Source organism: Mobula hypostoma, chromosome 27 (assembly GCF_963921235.1).
Source record: "Mobula hypostoma chromosome 27, sMobHyp1.1, whole genome shotgun sequence".
Lineage (NCBI taxonomy): Eukaryota > Metazoa > Chordata > Chondrichthyes > Myliobatiformes > Myliobatidae > Mobula > Mobula hypostoma.
Window position 1 is genome coordinate 9,373,670 of NC_086123.1, and position 21,430 is coordinate 9,395,099.

The window sequence follows — 21,430 nt, forward strand, 5'->3', positions numbered from 1 at the left end:
TTTTAATGTGCTGAATAAGTCTTAATTATTACCTCTTAATACTGATGAATGGCAAATCATTATATACGTCATCCAAAAATAAACACACACACACATAGAGGTCTCATCATCAATGGAGCAAAAACTCTACTGCACATTCACCCTAGTGTCAAAGTCAGTCACAATGCCAAAATCAAAGACCTGACTGGGAACTCAAGACAAGAAGCTGGTTTTAAGTCAGCCTGTTCCATTGAATGTTTCAGTATTTTCTGTTCTAATTACTTACTTTTAAATATATGCTTCACCCACAACCTCAGAAATGTACTACACTTTGCATCAGTGTGAAACTTCCACTTCTCAAAGCAGCCATCTTAATTGCTTCTGAGTGACAACTAGCCTAATTCTAGTACACAGCAAACTAGGAGCTGAACTGAACTATTCGCAAATATATAATACAGATGTGATTAAACGTTCATTATTAATGCCAACAAACCCTGTTTGCTAACAGCACACAAAACAGATGCAATCGTGATCTAATTTGCCTTACCTCCGATGAGCAGTTAAGTCATCGTCCATAATGCTAGCTCCTCTGGGGCATTTCTCATTGGGTATATTTGCTGTGATCAGTGTATGTGCATTAAAACGTAGGTGCCGCACAGGATGTCTGAAATAGTAATTATCGGAATCAAATTTATTTTCACTGACTTTTATGATATATAGTGCAAATATATAAAATACAAAGTGAATAGTGCAGGAAAAAGGAGTAACGAGGTAGTGTTCATTGACTGTCCAGAAATCTAATGGTGGAGAAGATACTATTTCGGAATGATTGAACATGGGTATTCAGGCTCCTGTACCTCCTCCCAGATGGTAGTAATGTGAAGAGGGCATGTCCCAGATGGTGATGGTCCTTAGTGATTAATGCCACCTTCATGGGGCAAAGCCTGTTGAATCTGTCTCTGATAATGGGGAGGGTTGTGCCTGTGATGGAGTTAGCCAAGTCTAAAACCCTCTGGAGCCTCTTGTGATTAACGTACAAAAGTTCGTAACCCTTGTAATTGTTCTTTTCAATTGACAGTCAATCAGCAACATATCTTTTCCTTTCAAATGCAAATTAATCATCCATAAATATAATTGCTACATTTTGTGCTATTTAGTTTCTTTACTACTTATTTCTTGTTTTGTTTCACATCATAAACTCTTGCTGCTGCCTCAGGAAAAAAAAACTAAAGCTTTCAAGTTAAAAATACTGCAGTGCTCCGCTCTGCTGACTGGTTTTGTTCAGTGAAGCTTGGAGCAAGAAGGTATCAGAGTTAATTCAATTTATATCTGTGTAGATCTGATATCAGTCAAACGACAGTGCCAGTCCAACTGCTTACTGAAAGCTCCTGGTCTCAGCACTCGAACTGTTTTCTCCGTTAACCAATGATTCATTCTCTACATGTATGGACTTCTGCTCATGATACAACTGAGCGATGATGCATGATCAAGTAGACTGCTAATGCACACCAACAAGGTTCAAACATTACAAATGTACTGGAAGCTCCTTTGGTTACAGGACCATATCCGAAGCAAGGAAGCAATATTATCAGGAAGAAAGAACAAGAAATTAAGAGGTTGTTGGTTAAGTCCAATCGATAAACTAGAGTACTTAATCCGGGCTAGCACTGTTGAGTAAACATTACAAATGGTACACATGGATTAATAAGATGATATCCTTTAAGTAGAATATCTTGAGTAAGTTTCAAAGAAATGCTCTAAGATTATTCATAAAGGAAGGAAGTTCTTTGTCTTTTGGGATATGGGGTTCATGCAGGAGAGTGGTACTCAAATAGCAGCCATGGTAGAGTAGGCATGAGGGTTCAAATATTTCTGTTTCTTACATTCTCTGTTTGTGTTGTAAACAAACCATAACATTACATATTTAACAGTCAGTGGATGTTAAAAGCAATTTAAAATTTGAGGTCTGTTTTAGGATAAGCACACAAAAATGGAATTTTTCAAAATTTGATAGTGAAAAATAGACCTTCAGAAAACTACAATCAATCTTTGTGGTTTTGGTTGCTCAAATCAAAGCAGCATTTAAATGAATTAATTGTTACAAATGAAATTCTTTTCCTTCCAATTCACAGATACAAGTACCTTCTTTATCATACACAAAAAAATCAGATTTTAAATTCAATAAAAGCATACCTAGAATGTATTTCCCAGAGTTTTGTTCCCATTCGCTGTTCCCATACACAAACCAACCCTTCTTCACCACCACTGACAATCTTCCAGTCATCCATCTGCACGCAGGACACACCAAGTTGATGGCCATAGAGAGATATTACGGCTGTGTTTGTCCTTAGGTCATACACTCTCACCCTGAAAGAGAAAATTTGGCGTACATTATATTTTCCAGGGATAAAATCCATTTTCTCTGTAAAATAGTCATTCCTCAATTCTTGACCTTTTGTTAAGAGAATATAGTTCATCTTCATAATATACATAAAGATGAACTATCCCAATAAATTAGGAACCTTAAACTACAATTAATATCACACTAACTGATGACACTTTGTAAAATGTTTTATTGATGTATTAATTTCCTAAAATACCAGCTACACTATTTTATAGAGAACCTCAGTGCTTTAGTGCAAATCACATCTTTCTTAAGCTCTTAAAAAGATACAGTAAAAACGTTTGTGAAATGTGTTAGCTTTCATTAAATGAATTAGTAGTTACTTAGTGGTTCAATTTAATATTTGAGAAGGTACACAGTATCTAACCTGAAATTCTTACTCTTCACAGATATCCACGAAAAAGAAAAAAACCAAAGAATGAATGACAGAAGCATCATTAGGTTTGAGCAATCCTACAAATTGTGCCACCTGAACAATGGTTTAAGTGCTGCTCTTTTCACAATCTCGTTCAAGCAGACTGTTGAGAATTAACTGTTCTATTACTATTGACAATGTAAGAGGTATTCATTCTGTTGATGTGAAATGCGTGCTCATTCATAAAAAAGCCTCATAAGCCCACTGAAACTAACTAAATCAGATTGGATTTACCATCAACACAAAATGAGTGTTATTAGTTACAAAATAATGAAATGGCCTAAAGCATCCACTAGTTCATGCTACTTATATCAAAGCAATTTGGTGAAGTTTACGTAAAAGCTCATGGCTTTAAGTTTAAATTACAAAGCAAAAATCAAGTTTCCATGGTGAAACATCAGAAGATAGAGTAGTGTACTGTATGTTGTAATTATAAATTTTTAAAAGGAATTTGAAGTACCTTATAATAGATTTAGTCATATAAAAACCCATGATAATAAAGGAGTGTGATAACTTGAGTATAAAAATATCAGGATCAGGAGGCAGTGAGGGGTGACAAATGAACAGGGCCTTGCACGGGTCATTATTTCAATCATTGCTGTTTTCATTACGTATTGATAGTCTTGTCTCTAGACCGAGGTAAATGAGTACAGTTTCAAAGTTTTCTGCAATACATGGGGTGCCAGGGGAGCATTACGGTTGGCATTACTATTACAGCAGGGGCATCACAGTTCAGAGTTTATTTCCAGCGCCACCTGTAAGGAGTTTATACATTCTCCCCGTGACCGTGTGGGTTTCCTCCAGGTGCTCCGGTTTCCTCCCACAGTCCAAAGATGTACCAGTTGGCAGGTTACTTGTTCATTGTAAACTGCTCATAATTAAACTGGTGTAAAATAGCTGTGTTGCTGGGTGGTGGGGCTTGTTGGGCTGGAAGTACACGTTCTGTGCTGTATCTCTAAAATAAACAAAAGTTTGCAAAATAATATGAAACTAAAGAAAAAAATGGTTTGCTGAAAACAGATAAACAGAAGCAATTTAATGTAGTGAGTACAACTCATCAATCTTGAGGGACAAAATTTGTAGAGACAGTTTATCCCATTGGTTAATTAGTATTTCTTTCTTTGCAGATCTATCTGACCGGCAGAGTTACTGCAACATGTTCTGTTTTAAAAGGTACTATTTTGAGAGGTATGTGAATAGAGGGATTTGGAAATGTAATTTCTAAAATCTTTGAAAGCATAAGTAGAAATTGAAAAAAACACAAAGAATTAGGCTATTTTGTAAATAGTGGCATTCAATGAAACAAGTAAGCCAGATTTAACTTTTACTCTGACTGGGATCCAACAGGTGGTTTTCAATGTGCATTATTCTGGGAATCACCCTTTAGAAAGGCTACCAAAGCCCCACAGAAGACACTGAGATTGTTTACCAGAATTATACCAGAGTCTGGAGGGGTCATGTCTTGGAGACAGTTCAGGGAAAGGCCAAAGCTCCACAACAGTGGCATGTTCAAGTAAGGTTTGATGATTCAGAACTCCTACAGCCAACTGGAAGAAATATACTCACAAGTACTCAAACTAGTGAAGTCAGGTCAAAGGTGTGTTTATTGAAAGCTACTCGAGAATATTGATTAAATCTCACAGGTGAGTCAGGAAGCAAGTACACTAATATCTTTAAAATGGCACAACTACAGAAAAAGGAGGAAATATTTAGACGGTCAGGCAGCATCTGTGAAAAGAGAAATAGAACAGTTGCGACAAAGAGTTTTTGAACTGGAACTCTAACTCCATTTCTCTTTCCACAGATGCTGCCTGATTTCAGCATTTTCTGTTTTATTTCAGATTACCAGCATCCGCAGTTTTGTTTTGATCTTCATGAACAAACCACTGTGGGCAATGTGTCTCTTGTGCACCTGGAATTCCTCTCACACCACAAAGCTAACCGGTTAAACTTGTTGTGTCTCCCTTCATCTGTTAATGTACTGTATGGCTATCATTTGCAGAAATTCAGTATCAGAACCAGGTTTAGTACCACTGGCACACATCATGAAATTTGTTATTTAGTGGCAGCAGTACGTTGCAATACATAATAATAAAAACTATAAATAACAATAAGTACATATAAAAAAAGCTAAATTAAATAAGTGGTGCAAAAGGAGAGGGAAAAATACTATGGTAGTGTTCACGGTCCATTGTCCATTCAGAAATCTGATGGTGGAGGGGAAGAAACAGTTCCTGAAGTGTTGAGCATGTGTCTTCAGGCCTGTATCTCCTCCCTGATGGTAGCAATGAGAAGAGGGCATGTCCTGGATGATGGATGCCATCTTTATGAGCGTACAAAAATTACAAGCAATATTGCCTGTAATAGTAAAACTGCAAAGACTACCATTCCTAATGCATCAAGAATTACTGTATTTCTAAATGTAGAGGAAGAAATCATTCTGTTACACTGATCAACTGGAAGATATTTATATCTATGATTATAAATATGAACTTAAGCAGAAAGTTAACCTAATACATCACCGGAAAATGAGAGAAATTTCAATTTCTACCAATTACACTGGGGAATTTATTCTCAGACATTATGGCAAATTTATAGGTCTAAAGAAAAGCAAGAACGGGCAAGATTTTAAATTGTGTATGCTTGTTTCAATACTTATTATTACTGAAGTACTTAGTCAATTTGAAAAAAAAACTAATTTCATTTTTAATAATTTTAAATTGTTTCAATATATTTAGGGTGTTCAGATTCCATTTGTCAAAGATGCAAAGGAGTTTTAAAGTTAGGAGCTTTAGAACCTGACATCCATCATTAAGCACCCTCACCTCCTGGGACATGCCAGCTTCTCAGCAGGGAGGAGATACAGCAGCCTGAAGACCCATTCTCAATATTTTAGCAACAGCTTCTTGCCCCCGTCATCAGATTTCCAAATGGTCCATGAACACTACCTCACTCTTTCTTTTTGCACTATCTACTTATCTTTGTAACTTCCAATAATTTGTTACAGCTGCACTGTACTGCTGCCACAAAACAACAAGTTTCACAACTGATGTCAGTGACAATAGACCTGATTTGGATTCTGTCCAGATGAACTCCGTGAGTGTCTTATACTGGTTCATTCATCTAATTACATCATTTAAGACCACGTCATAATCAAGTCTCTCTACTGAACTAACAATCACAAAATGCTGGAGGAGCCCAGCAGGTCAGGCCCTATCTATAGAGAGGAATAAACCGTTGATGTTTCAGACTAAGACCTTTGGAGACCTGTGTTGATGAAGGGTCTCTTCAGAAATGTCAGTAGTTTGTTCCTCTCCATAGGTGCTGCCTGACCTGCTGAATTCCTCCAGCATTTTGTGTGTGTGTGTGTGTGTGTGTGTGTGTGTGTGTGTGTGTGTGTCTGTCTGTCTGTCTGTGTGTGTTGCTCCAGATTTCCAGCATTGGCAAAATTTCTTCTATTGTTCACTGCTTGACTCTAACCTTACCAATTAAATGAAGATAAATTTGGAACAGTGGGAATGCAAGGGGAGAATGCTTGCAGGAAACCCTATTCAAAGTTCAAAGTACATTTATTCTCGAAGTATGTTTACTACATACAGCCCTTGAGATTCATCTTCTTGCAGGCCGCCACAAAACAAAGAAACACACAAAACCCGCACCAGAGACACCGTTTTTCCACACTCAATGTGCGAAAGAAAACGAATAATATAAAACAATAAAAAAGTAAACAAATAACACACAGAATGTGAACGCAAAGTCTCTGAGAGCGAATCCACGGCTGCAGGGCCAATTCAGGACTGAGGCAAGTGAAGCCGGTCCAGGAGCCCGATGGCTGCAGGTCATTGCCACAGAATCAGCTTGTCCTTTGCCCTCAGCCTCAACGCCTTTATCTCTTTAACCTGGATCGACCAAACATTGGTTCATTTTTCCCTTCTACCTTTCTGGATGAAATGAGAGCTTTATCTTAATGGAATCTCTATTCTTTGGTGACCTGCACAAAGGAGTCTGTGTGCAACAATGCTGCCTACAATTCTTTACTGACAGATCATTGCTCCAGTAACATCCTAACTACAACACTGTAAGTTTTAATTTTTTTTATTGAGACACAGCACCGAATAGGCCCTTCGAAATGCGCTGCCCAGCAACCCTCAGTTTAACCCTAGTCTAATCACAGGACAATTTACAATGGCCAATTAATCTACCAACCAGTAGGTCTTTGGGCGGTGGGAGGACACCAGAGCACCAAAAGGAAACCCACATGGTCACGGGGAGAACGTACAAACTCCTTACAGGCAGCAGCAGGAATTTAACTGTGGTCACTGGTACTGGAAAGTGTGCTAACCACTAGTTGAAACAGTTGGAAAACTTACTCCTCATAAAAATATGGTAAGATGTTCAAAGTTCTGACTAGAGTCTCCATTCAATTACTGCTATTGTTATTTTGCGAGTGCAAGTTACCAGGATAATTTTTATACAACACCAGTACTATTTATTCATCTGATTAAACATTCGTGGATTCGGAATTGGCTTGCCTAGAGATGTAGCATTTTCTGTCTGGAGGACAGTGTCCAGTGGTGTTCTGCACAGATCTGTTCCAGTCCCCTGCTCTTTGAAATTTTTATAAATGACTTGGATGAGGAAGTGGAAGGGTGGGACAGTGAATCTGCAGATGACATGAAAGTTGGTGGAGTCGTAGATAGTACAGAAGGTTGCCATAGGTTACAGCAGGACATCAACAAGATGCAGAGATGGGCTGAGAAAAGGGTTCCCAACCTGAGCCCCACAGACTCCTTGCTTAATGGTATTGGTCTACGGCATAAAAAGGATTGGGAACTGCTGGGCTGACAAGTAGCGGATGGAGATCAACCTGGGAAGGCATGAAATGACTAACTTTGGACAGTCAGATTTAAAGGCAGAATATAGAGTTAATGGCAGGATTCTTAGCAATGTGGAGGAACAGAGGGATCTTGTGGTTCAATCCAAATATCCCCTGGAGTTGTTGCACAAGTTGATAGGGTTGTCAAGAAACTGCGTGGTGTATTGGCCTTTATTAGTCGGGGGATCGAGTTGAAGTGCTGTGAGGTAATGTAACTATACAAATCCCTGCTTACACCGTACTTGGACTAATGTCAACTGTTTACTCTTTTCCATGGATGTTGCCTCACCCGCTGAGTTTCTCCAGCATTTTGTGTGTGTTGCCTTGGAATGTTGTATTCAGTTCTGGTAACCTCATTATAGGAAGGATGTAGAGGAGCAGAGGAGATTTATCTGGATGCTGTCTTGATTAGACAGCATGCCTTATGAAGATAGGTTGAGTGAGCCAGGGCTTTTCTCTCTGAGAGTGGGTGAGAGGCTTGACTTGATAGAGGTGTACAAGATCATAAGAGGCATATATCACTTTTTTTCCCAGGGCCGAAATGGCTAATACAAGGGACATAATTTAAGGTGATAGGAGGAAAGTATGTGGGGGGTGGGGAGGATGTCAAAAGTACCTTTTTTTTGCACACACAGAGTGTGGTGGATGCATGGAATGCTCTGCCTATGTGTTGGTAGAGGCAGATACACTAGGGCCACTAAAGATATTCTTAGAAAGGCACATGGATGACAGAAAAATAGTGGGCTATGTAGGAGGGAAGGGTTAGATTGATCGTAGAGTATGTTAAAAGGTCAGCACAACATCGTGGGCCAAAGGGTCTGTACTATGCTGTAGTGTTCTACGTTGTATATTCTATGTTCTATGTAAAGGCTGGATGATATATTTTAAAATAAATTCAACTAATTTTTATCAGTTCAAATCACCCTGTTTCAGTACTGTTCCTTTCCTTTGTTCACTTGGTTATACATAAAAATTTCAATTCATTTATTTCTTGGGATCCTGGCAAAAGAGCTTTACTGTACAACTGACACAGTGAAAACATTAATCCTGTGTCAAGGTCCCACACCTTATTCAACATTCATTCACTCAACACTTCTTTAAAAATAAAGACCACCCCCCCCCCTAATTTTTTAAAGTTTATTTTCAATCCATTTCTCATTTTAAATAGCTCTATCTTTGTTTTCATGGGAACCTAACTTGAATTAAGCATTTGGAAGAATGTAAATACTCACGAGGTTTCTGAATCAGACAGAAACTTCAGCAGCACTTCTAACTCCAAAGGATAATCTCAATGCAAACAAACCTGATCCTTCTGGTTTTGCAGGTTCCAGACACAACACATCACCACAAGTTGTTAAATTATGCTTCAGGTTACAGATGAACAACCCTCAAAAGGTTAAACTGGTATAGTTTTGGGTTCAATTAGAGTAAATCCATCCTCCAGAAAGCAGATAAACTTGAATAATTCTTTGAAACCTCCCTTTCATATTCTTCAAAATGGAGGGGCACAGAAAGGAGGGAACTACAGGCCACCTAATTTAACATTATGAATATGTCAAAAACTGCTGAAGATGTTGTGTAGTGTTTAAAAATTTCCAAAATCAACAAGGGAAGTCAGATTTGACCAATCCTTTAAGTAAACATCATGTTTTGTGGATAAAGGGAAGTGAGTGGATATACTAAAATTTCCAGAAGCATTTGATAAAGTTTAAAGTTCATTGTAAAAAATTAAAGTTCAAGGTGTAAGAAGTGTGAAATTGATCGCAGATTGAATCTCTAACGCAAAACAAAAAATAGACAAAAAACAAATTTTTCTTATTGGCAATATATTGAAAGCACTGTGCCACAAATATTGGTGCTGGAGCGTCTACATTTTGCATTTTTAAAGTGACTAGAATGAAGGACACTGAATACATGTTTGCTAAGTTTGCTGAAGCCTTAAAGATAGATGGAAAAGTAAATTGTGAAGGGACATAAAATGGCTTCAATGAGATATAGAGTAAATGACTGTGGGCAAGTTTCAGAGTATAATTTATGAAAAATGTGAAATTGTCCATTTTAATAGGAAAATAGCAGTGTAATCTAGGATTCCCTGTGCATGATTCACAAAGGGTCATTTGGAGGAAAATCAAGTAATTACAAAAGTTAGCACAATGTTATAAGAAATGAACAGAAAAGTAGGGAGGGTATGTTTCAGTTATATACAGCATTCAGGTGAAGATGTGAGGGCATCTAGAACTAGCAATCATTGTCCAAAGATATGGGTTACCCATTTAAGATGGAGTTGAGGCAAATGTGTTTGCCCCAAAGTCTGATGGGCAGTAGAAATTGATTCTTTGAATATTTCGTTTAAGGCAGAGATAGATATTTGATGAGCAAAGGGGCAAGAACATTAGTGTGGGTAGATGGAAATATGAAATAGAGGTTACAGCGAGATCAGCCACAATCTTATTAAATGGTGGGGCAAGTTTGAGGGGCCAAGGGACATACTACCTAGTGTTTATGTGCCAAGCTCCTGAACTTCTGCGCATGGTTACTTAGTCACACTGCTTTTTATTGTATAGCAGAACCCCTTGCACTTCAGTTACAATTTCCTTCTCTATCAGCGTTCTTCAACTTTTGTAGTGCAGGTCTCCGACCTGCAATACAATAACAAACCTCAAAACCAATGGCTATTTTCTTTTAATTCCCTAGGAGCTACTTGCAAAATCAAAATGTACTCTCTGCAGGAGAATCAGCATCGGGAAAAGACAATGAGTTTTCATCACAATGCCCAAGCTTTCAGAAACACTCTCATCTGCTAATGCAGAATTAGTATCAATTTAAACACAAAGACAAACAGGAGCTTTTATTATGCATTTTAAGAATTTGCCAAGCAAAGTGCTCTAGAATTAATCAATCTAAAGTTCATAAAGTAATTTGACAATTAATCAATTACTCTGCAAGCTGCTCCGCAGACACAAATATCCTTTTCTTGGCAGGCAAAACATATCCAAAAATCCGACACCCACCATGGGACAGGGCTGCCAACTGCACCCACAATTTACAACTAAGAGTCGGCTTCTCAGAAGCAAAGAAAAAATCCATTAGACTTTGGACTTGTGCCACAACTCTGCAATATTTGTGTTTCTGTTTCCATTTCTCCACTGTTTATGGATTATCATTTTGAGCAGCTGAGCCAAAAGGACCATCTGAGGAAATCTCTAAAGCACCTGAAACAAGCATCTTTTTGGTGCCTTTAATCAACTAAATGGAATCTGAAATCTGCTCATTGTAGCTTTATCACACGCTACTGTAGCTCCCTATGCACATGTCTGCTTCCTGCCTTTTTATATAAAAACAGCATTCGGTCTTTAATTTTAAAGTGAGACTTTTCTTTCCAAATTAATTTTATAGATGTAGCAAATAACCTTAACTGCTCTCACTGGAATACCAACTGCATCAAGCAATTCTGCACATACTTTCAGTGCAAAATATTTTTAAATACTTCCATTTGCTGATCTTCTTCCTAATAGAAGGACATGTTTTAAATAGCACAATCTAATTTTTTCTATCAAAATACAATTTGTGATTGTGTAGCAGATAATGATTTCATTGGCTGCTATGTACAAATACAATTTAAATCCTTCACCTGCAGTGAATGACAACTTTGATACCATCTTGCACCAGAAATGAGTCCTCTTCAATAGACTCATAGGTATCAAGTTTCCTGTCATCTGCAATTCATACATTTTATGAAAACAAACCACTTCATCAATAAGAGGAAAATGTCACTACTTCTGTGGTAATACTATATATTGTTTTATATAAAAATAATATTCAGCTAGACAACAATGTAGCTGATGGCTCTTGGCAAGGCAGCCTCAGACGCTCATGGTTCTTTCCAAGCAAACTGCTGGCAGGGTTTCTTCTCAATGGAATAGAATTGGTACATTAAGATTCATACTCTCATGGTAAATAAAACGCATTTTTATTCCTGCTCAGTTTTGGCCATTATTTATTGCTCATCAGGAACAGCCCTTGAGAAGTTGAACGGGGATCAACTTTTTGAACCACTTTGTTTTCCATGGTAAAACTATTCCCACTGCTGTGTCAGGAATTCTTAGATTCTGACCTTGCAGCAGAAAAGATGCAAGAGAAATGTACAGTGGATTCCAGTTAATTGGGCCATCCGTTAACTTGGGCAGCTGCTTATTTGGGACAACTGAGAAAGTAGCCAGGATTCCCTTCATTTATTTGGGACACTATGACGCTTAATTGGGACAGGAGACTGTTGCTGAAGTTTTAAACTATCGTCAATCGTGTACACTATACTAGCATTGGAAATTTGTGGACACACAGCAGTCTTTTCCATCTACTATCAGCACAAAAAAGGGCAGCAGGTTAGACCATTTTTAGTCATATATTGTCATAAATGTAGTTTCACATTTAACAAAAAAAATCTATTTCCTTAAAGTACGAAACTATAGAAAAAGCAAGGTCCGATTATCGTATTCATAAAGAAGGTGCCTTTAAATGGCAAACCTTCCCATTTCTTGTAAAAAAAAAGGCTACTTTATTTCACAGGCTTTAAATTCAAAACGTTAAAAGCACAAAGAAATAATTTTTTTTTCAGATTCTTATGTTGGCTTTAATTGCTGCACTCTTTACCAATATTGATTTTCAACTGTGAAATATCCTTACTCCCTTAGCACAAGCTGGAAATTTACTTTGAATTCAAAAACCAAGCCTGCTAGCGCTAGATACTAACCCCTCATTACAGACTTATTACTCAAAACTGCTGCATCATCCAGATCACTTTGGCTAACGTTTCCCACTTTTTTCACTATAATCAGCAGTTGTGTCAGCCTCCGTACTGTGAAAAAGACATCTGAACAGAAAATCATCTTGCCACATATTGTGTCTTTCAATGGGTTCATACAAGCGCCTTCCTTTGAATATAGCCTTGCTCAATTTCTAGCACCCTTTTTGCCCTTCTATTCAATGCTTTCTACTTCGTCCAGAGAAGCTTCTTTCGATGCAACAGTCACTGCAATGATGTGTGATAAGGTTCTGACTTTCTGAATCATATATATCAAGCAGAGATTTCTTGTTGAAGTTTGGTAATTAATTCCCATGGCACAATGAAACCAAAAAAAACAAAATTAAATAGCATAGGCAGTATTTTGTAATGGTATATCTAGTAGTCCCACTTGAGACTATTTAATGAACAAGATCCAGAAATGTAACATAATTCTGCACAGCGAGTAAGACTGATGCAAGCAGATTAATGCTAACAGCATCAATAATTTCCCCCACTAATGATCACAACAGTGAAGCCAAAAATGACACAACCACATTAGCGTTAACAGGATAAATAATTCCTTTGACTTATTTCCAACACAGTTGAGGCAGATGTGCTTTAAATTTTGAGTACGAGGAGACAGCGTTTAAACAAAAAGCTTGCTCTGAATGCTGAAGTGCATGTAGCACTCTTAGTCCTTGACGAGATGATGTAATGGCTTTTGTTTTAAATTTTCAGCAACTCAAAACCAGTTCTGCTTTCTTGGAATTGCATAAACTTGACATCAGCATCACCCAAGTGCATGTGTAGAAATCGTTGAAGGTGAAGGAAAGTGGAAATTAAAGGTAGAAACTGTTGCTGAACACATACAGGTACATCACAAGAGGTTAGTAATATATTGCTGCTGATCAGATGTACTAGATGTTAACCAAATGGGATTTTAAACCTTCTATTTAATATGCTAAGTGAGATTCCTCCGAGGGTGGCAGCCCGCATACATTTAAATGGGAAATTAGCAAAGGCTGACCAATACAGGAAGATGTTGGAGAAAGCAGTGGGACACGTGCTTGTAACTTAACCAAGGATACAATTCTCAACACTTAAGTGGAAACAAGCCAAAAGGTACATGAAGTTTCAGGAGATCTCTCATCCACTGTCTCCAACCTCTGATCATTTCTACCTTCTACCCAGGATCCACAAACCTGACTGTCTGGGTAGGCCCATTGTTTCTGCCTGTTCCTGACCAGCTGCACTCGTGTCTGTATGCCTTGAATCCATTTTGTTCCCCTTGGTTCAGTCCCTACCACCTACATCTGTGATATTTAACATGCTTTTGATCATTTCAATCACTTTAAGTTCCCTGGCCCTGATCCTCTCATTTTTTTTTAAATGTGCAGTCTGATACAATTCTATCCCCTATTAGGTGGGCCTCAAAGCTCTCTGCTTCTTTCTGGAGAACAGACCTAACCAGTTCCCCTCTATCACCAACCTCCTATGTCTGCTGGAACTGGTTCCCATGCTCAACAATTTTTCTTTTGGTTCCTCTCACTTTCTCTAAACCCAAGGTGTAGCCATGGGCACCCTAATGGGCCCCAGCTATGCCTGCATTCCATTGGCTACACAGAATAGTCCATGTTCAAAGCCTTCACTTGAAACGCTCCCCAACTCTTTCTAAGCTACATCAATACTGCATCAGTGCTGCCTCCTGTACCCATGCTGAACTCTTCAATTTCATCAACATTGCCTCCAACTTTCACCTTGCTTTCAAATGTACTTTTGTCCATCTCTGATACCACTCTTCCCTTTATTGATCTCTGTCTCCATCTCCGGAGTTAGACTATCTACAGATACCTTTTATAAACCCACCAGCTTTCACAGCTACTTGAATTGCTCCCACCCTATCACTTGTAAAAATACCATTTCCATTTCTCAGAATCCCTGCCTCTCCACTTTCTGCAGCAATTGCTTTCTCTGTGACTCCCTTGTCCACATGTTCCTTCCTACTGATCTTCCTCTTGACATTTAACCCTGTAAGCAGAATAAGTGCTGCACCTCCTCCCTCGCTACTATTCAGGATTCCAAGTATTCTTTCCAGCTGAGGCGACACTTCACCTGTAAATCTGTTGAGGTCACTTACTGTATCCAGCAAGACCTCCTCTGCATTGGCGAGACCCAATGTAAATTGAGAGACCACTTCCTCAAGCACCTTTGCTCTGTCCACCATAAAGGTAGGATTTCACCCATTTCAATTTGACTTCCCATTCCCATGGCCTCTTCTACGACACAATGATATTCCTCTGGGTAGCCCCCTGATGGTGTGAACACTGATTTCTCCAACCTCTGTTAATTTCTCACCTCCTTCCCTTCCTTTTTCCATTCCCCATTCTAGCTCCCCTCTTACAACTTCTCTTCTCTCGTCTGTCCATCAGCTCCCTCTGATGTGCCTCCTCATCCCCTTTCTCCCATGATCCCCTGTCCTCTCCTATCAGATTCTTTCTTCATCAGCCCTTTAGCACTTCCACATTTCTTATTTCATTCCCACTCCCCCACCCACCTACCTGGTCCCTCACCTGCGTTCACCTATGACCTGCCAGCTTGTACTCCTTCCTCTTCCCCTACATTCTTATTCTGGCTCCCCTCTCCCTCCTTCTTTTCCAGTCAGGATAAAGAGTCTCGACCTGAAATGACGATTGTTTATTCGCCTGCATCGATGCTGCCTGACCTGTGAAGTTCTTCCACTATTTTGTGTGTGTTGTTCTGGCTTTCCAACATCTGCAGAATCTCATGTGTACATGATGATTCTTCCTTCCTTTTAAGTACTAGTATCAAAACTAATTCTGAAATGAATCTATGAGTCTATGAACTGATGGTGGCTTATTGAGTTTGTCAATTTCCAGTTATGTTTCAATGACTAGTCATAACTGAATTTTACAGTGCAATAATGTTCATGTTCTATATTTAATAAAATAATAACATTTATGCCATTTAATAATATTTAACAAAACAATGCATTAAAATGGTGAAGCTAAATTACATCGCTTTTTCCCTGTTGTGAAGGAATTAAAAACTAAGAAATGAAAATTAAACAAATGTTAAGAATTAGTCTTAGATAAGTATTTTCTACATACTTCCTGTCCTTGTTTCCAGTTATAGCCAGATAAGGAGGACTATCTCTTAAGTTCACGCAGGTGTAATCTCCTGCAGCGTTACCCAGTGTTGCCAAAGGCTGCGCTGTTTGTAGGCAATAAACGTGTACCTAGAAGATAATAAAACTTGTATAATAATAAAATATACCAAAGTAAGACTGACAAGGAACCAGAACAAAATTTAAAATCAGTATGCTTATATGCTGCTTCATAAGCATTAATATCTACAGCAACAGAATAAGCATTCACTATTTTAATCTATATTTTCCAATAATTGATGGGTGAAAAATCTAGCAACCTGGTTTTCAAATCTGCCCTTGCAAATAAATATATTGTACTAACATATTAAAAACAAGCGCTTTGTTGGAATTGAATGAACATGATCCTTTTTTCCAAAACAAATAAAACAATACTGTAAAGAATTACATGATGTCAGCTTTGCCAAATGGATAACTGTAAATTACCAATTATTCATAAAATCAAATGAAAAACTTTTTTTTAAAGTATGAATCTCTGGCAATTTATATTTAGCAACTTTTTTCTGCCATTTATGTCATTTTATATAGGTCATAGGATTAGTCCTTTGAATCCATTACAGACTCATTTAATTGATTATTTTCTTTGTTACCTAATGTATTGATTATTGCTGTACTTGGTCAACTCGTCAACATTTTAAGAAGGTCAACAAAAAGAGTTAAGTAATGTTCCCAGGAGCACACCATGGCTTTTGAAACAGTAATGGACTGGCTGCAAGAAGCCACTAAGTGAATAATTCAATTTTCAGTATTCCAGATTAGAAAAATGAGTCACACTATTAGAAACAGATAGCAGAATGCAGGCCAGAATTATGCACAATTACTGCTATATTTTACTAAAAAAATATCAAAATGCATCTGATTACTGCACTTAAAAACGAATAGATTTCCTAGGCAATCCTTTGGTATCATATGTAATCAAAATATAATCTGGAGGCTGCAGAATTGGGTGACCTCTGGATGAGCATGTCTCATTTCTAAATAGATTTCAAAGCCAATAAATACTCTTGAAATTTTCAGTTCTAGTTTTTGTTTCATACATTTATTATTTGCAACATATAAAGAATAAAGGGGACTAATAAACTAATTTAAAAATTAATCTGTTATAAATCAACAATTACTTGTTCATATATCCTTTTAATTTTATATGGAACAAATATTTATATCATTAAAATTGTTCAAGCACATGAAAAATATTGTAAAAATGTGGCAGTAAGATGTTAAATGGTTAAAAGCAGAAATTCCCAAGAGAGCTTGAATGTAGAAGCCTATAACAAGAATGTATATAACAACTAAGATCAGATAGAACTGAATGTGACTCTGTGCCTTGATGTAATATTCGTGACTTACAAATATACAGTATACATGGAGGCTCAAACCATAGTTGTTGAGAAAGAGTCAATGTAAGCTAAAAAGGAGATATATTGAATAGATGTAACAAATATTTTCCAGTGATCTAGGCAGTCAAAGACCAAAATCAGCCCAAAAGTTAGACGCAGATCTCTCAGGGTCAAATTAGCAAGTGGTCACAGAAATAAGGGGCATTAGGAATGTAGAGTTCACTTCTGCCAAGAGCAACTAGCTATAGACCAACTGTTAACTTTAAACCAGAAATGACTGATTTATGAGCGCCAGAAGTATTAAGCAATGTGGAGAAAAGGTAGGTATATGGAGTTAGGTCACAGGTCAGCCATGATCTCACTGAATCCCAAAACATACTTTAAAGATTAAATAGCCTACTCCAGTTCCCTTGTTATTATTACAAGGTCACAGAGAGGAGTTATGATCCTTTTACAACTTTTGGATAGGTTAAGTTACATAAGAAAAATTCTACAATTGTATGCAGCAACTAAAGATTTATCTCTACTTTTGTTAAAAGTAACCAGTTTAAAATAAACAAAAGTAAATACTTATGATAAAGAAGAGGGAGAGTTTCAGCTGGAATGATGACACTATTCCATGTCATAAACTTAAAAGACCCACGTAGTCATGACAGAAATGTACACTTTAAACAACATGATATCTTAAAATGTGACATAGGGACAACATTTAAAAATGACTAATTTTTTAAATAAAATACAAGGATTGTAGCAGGTGTACTTGAACAACTGGCAAATACATCTGATAGGGATTCTTCATCTGTTTTCTATGACGGCTGAATGCTCTGTTGCACGTATTGATTGAAGTATTTTGAAGAAATAGGTGGCTCTGACAGCAGACTTTGCTGGAGTCCACCTCAGGAAAACACTGATGCTTCCTGAGATGAGTGTGATCAGTTGAGCAAATCCCCAGGTCAAAAGGGAAGAGGAACACATTTGAGATCTGCCAAATATGCATTCATTGCACCTCACCACAACTTGCCCATCTGTATATCTTTGCCAGCAGGGAGACCACCTAGATCAATGAGGCTTATTTACAAGCACCGTGAAGACAGCCTTCTGACGTCAATCAGAGATTAAATCTGAAGCTAAACCTGGCCATGTGAACATCCAGAAAGAGTCAAAGGCTTGTGTACTGTAGCATTTTAAACTCTACACATTTGTACTTTAAAATTCAGTGCAGAATTTCAATGGGATACTACCATGCACCTGAGCCTTACATCAGCTCATATACTTAATGCAGACAGACTGTAGCAGAGGCCTCCACGTTGTACAAGTTCCTCTACAGCTGCAAAATAATTATCTGCCAATGACTGCAATTGAGCCCATGCTCAATCTTAGATAGTCAGGTAATTTCGTCTTTCAATGAAAACCTTCATCTCCCTTAAATCTGACTGATAGTGCCTTATGAGCTTTAAAATAAGCTTCTTCCTTTGAAGCACGTGATCACTTCCAGTAGATATCGTAGATATTGGGTACATTAGACTGTCAGTGTTTTTCTCGAACAGGCACATTTGGTGCTGAGGTTCAATGCTTTACAAAGATTACTTTTTGGGGGTTTTCCCCAGAGGCAGGAAAGTGAGCAGTGCTGCTCAAAACACTCAGGAGTCTTCTGCAGAACATGAGGAGACATGGGCACCAATGTGTAGAAGAACAGCCCATTGCATGTGTGTGCCTGTTCCCGCAGAACATCAGCACAGATGGTAGTGCAAGATAACAAATCAGGAGCATTGCACGATGGGAGAAACCTGCCTGGGCTTTATAGAGGTTGAATCCAGTCAGTGGCATTGACTTGGAAGGAGTTGAGAGAGCCCAGGAGAATGAAACACCTAGAGCAGTGGTTCCCAAACTTTTATCGTATACTGCTCCTTGGTTCCCAGGCCACATCGGCAGTGCCCGCTCTCCCATTCCAGCCATAAAACTAAAAGGAATTTTGATTCATAATGCACAGTGAAAGAAAGTAGGAACTGCAAATTCAAAGCAATCGAATCTATTTAAAGCTACAAATAAAATATTTCTTTATTTGATTACAGTAAAAACAATTTCCATCAACAGTTTTAGAGTGTTACATTAGTAATCCAACTATTGACTACTTCATTGCTTTTTCACCTTTCAATGAGATGGATGGGCTTGATGCAGAGAGATCAGCTTCTCAGCGTCAGGCTGAACGCCACTCAGGCGTCTCAAATCCACCCATTTGTAATTAGTGGTCTGTTTCTCTGTTTTGAAAGAAGTTGGTCGACTGTACTGAAACCACACTCTGATAAATATGATGTTGGAAAGTCAATAAAGAACATCTTTACCTGTTTCCACAATGCAGGATAGTGTTCAGAGATTTCTTTCTACAACCAAAAGGTGTGATATGATTTTTTGAAACTCAGCATCAGTTCAAAGTCATTTTGTAGCAAGATCAGTTCTTCCTCCATCCTTCCTGTTAATTCCGCATTAGAAAGATTCAAAAGCTCATTTTATTATCAAAGTATGTATGCAGAATACAATTCTGAAATTTGTCTTCTCCAGATAGCCAGAGAATACAGAAAACTGTACAAGTAGCTGAAAGAAAGACATCAACCCTCCCACATGAAAAGAAAAAGAAACAAAAACTTGCAAACCCAAACACTCTCAAGCTTTCCCTCACACAAAAACTAACAGATCACCAAACCCCCCAGCCCACCAAACAGCGGCAAGAAAGGTTGGGTGAGAACGTGAAAAACACATAACTGAAAGAGCCTAATATGAACGAAAGTTAGTTTGAACTACAGTCCAATCTCAGAATTTCGATAACAAATCCGACAGCATTGGGACCCGGCAGCCACTCTGGTGGCAGCGACTTGAACCGGCGGCCCCTCCGAGAACCACTCACTCTTCTCTGCATTGTTTCAATCTTCCTCAATGTTTTAGTCAGCAAGAAATGTAGTCGATCATGGCCCCTCGTCTTGTCTCTGAGCTTCTCCTCATGCTAGCTCGAGCTCGCATTTCTCTTCTGGAGTTTTCTCGTGGACAGCAGAATGCTAGCTCACTTCGAACTACAGACCAAGTCACAGGCTCCAACAGTTTCAAAAACAAAATTAAGATAAAAAGAGTAAGTAGAGGATGTAGATGTTGCCCGAGCAATCATCGTTCGCTGATGACATCTTGGCCGTAAAGTGTTCAGGATGGATTTATTACCCAATCTGGAATTTGGATCAAGAGAAGATCCTGAAATCTCTCTGACATATCTTTATGTAGCTCACCCAAGTAGGCACAGTATACTTGATGATCATCATCAGGTTCTCTTTCTTTCTCTTCCAACTCAGAAAGGCTTGGAAATCAGAAAAGGTTGCAATGGCCAATATTGCACTTAACTTGGACAGAAATGTGGAGATGACTGATTTGACTTTGATAAGAGTCACATCATTCCCTTACAATTGAAGATTGATTTCATTAAACTTTGCAAATAATTCTGACAAATAAGCATTGTCACACCTACAATTCTTGAGGTGATTACTGGAGGAAGCATTCGAGTCTTCGAAGAATTTTAATCATAGTTTCAAAAATTGCATAAAAGCTTCTCAAGCAGTTTCCTTTAGAGAGCCATCTGACTCCTGTGTGCCACAGCAAGGGTTCAAACTGTTCATCATTCTCAATACATAGCTCTTGAAATAGTTGAGAATTGAGAGCACGGGACTTGGTTTTATTTACTACTGTGATAACAGCATTTGATAGTGTGTAGCCGATCACTTAAAGTTCAAAGTACATTATCAAAGTACGTATGCAATATACAACCCTGAGATTTGTCTTCTTCGCAGCCACAAAAGAAAGAAAACCAATGAAACCCGTTCTATGATAAAACATCAAACCTCCGTGTGCAAGGAAAAACAAATTGCGCAAAAGGCAACAAGAACATCAACCCCTGCCACCATGTACAAAAAAAACAAACTGTGCAAACAGCAACAAGAAAGTACAAGTGAAAACATAGAACATAAAAACACAAAATCGAAAGAGCCCAATCGAACTACAGTCCACTCCACAAACTACAGACCTAGAATTTCGGTACCGTCCTCCGACGCATTGAGGAAGAGAGAGCATCACACACAGACACCTTCCTTCAGTGTTGAACACTTGCTCGCCTTCCACACTCACCTCAAAGTTTCATTCTTCCTTGATGCTTTAACTGGCAAAATCAGAGAGAAATGGAATCAATCACTGTCTCGAAGCTTCTTGGCTTCGAGGCTGCTCTCCTTCTGGAAAATTCTCAGAGACAGCAAAGCAGTAGAGTGCTGAAATCGACTGAAAATAGACCATCAGACTTCAAGAGTACCAGAACCACATTTAAAAGACAGATGACGTAAAATAAGTGAAAGAAGAGATAAGGTGATTATGTCATCATTGTAATCAATTATGAGGCACTGAGGATCAAATGCTTATAAGAAG

At 38.2% G+C, this 21,430-nt stretch overlaps 1 protein-coding gene across 1 annotated transcript in view; it reads right to left on the bottom strand.

Moving 5' to 3' along the window:
- fbxw8 (F-box and WD repeat domain containing 8) overlaps positions 1-21,430 on the bottom strand; it is a 142,423-nt gene that overhangs the window by 8,256 nt on the left and 112,737 nt on the right. The window contains exons 8-10 of the mRNA XM_063034072.1: positions 15,586-15,713; positions 2,173-2,346; positions 527-643 (exon numbers count right to left, since the gene is read on the bottom strand). Of these exons, the coding sequence (XP_062890142.1) occupies positions 527-643; positions 2,173-2,346; positions 15,586-15,713 (419 nt within the window). The remainder of the gene's footprint in view (positions 1-526; positions 644-2,172; positions 2,347-15,585; positions 15,714-21,430) is intronic.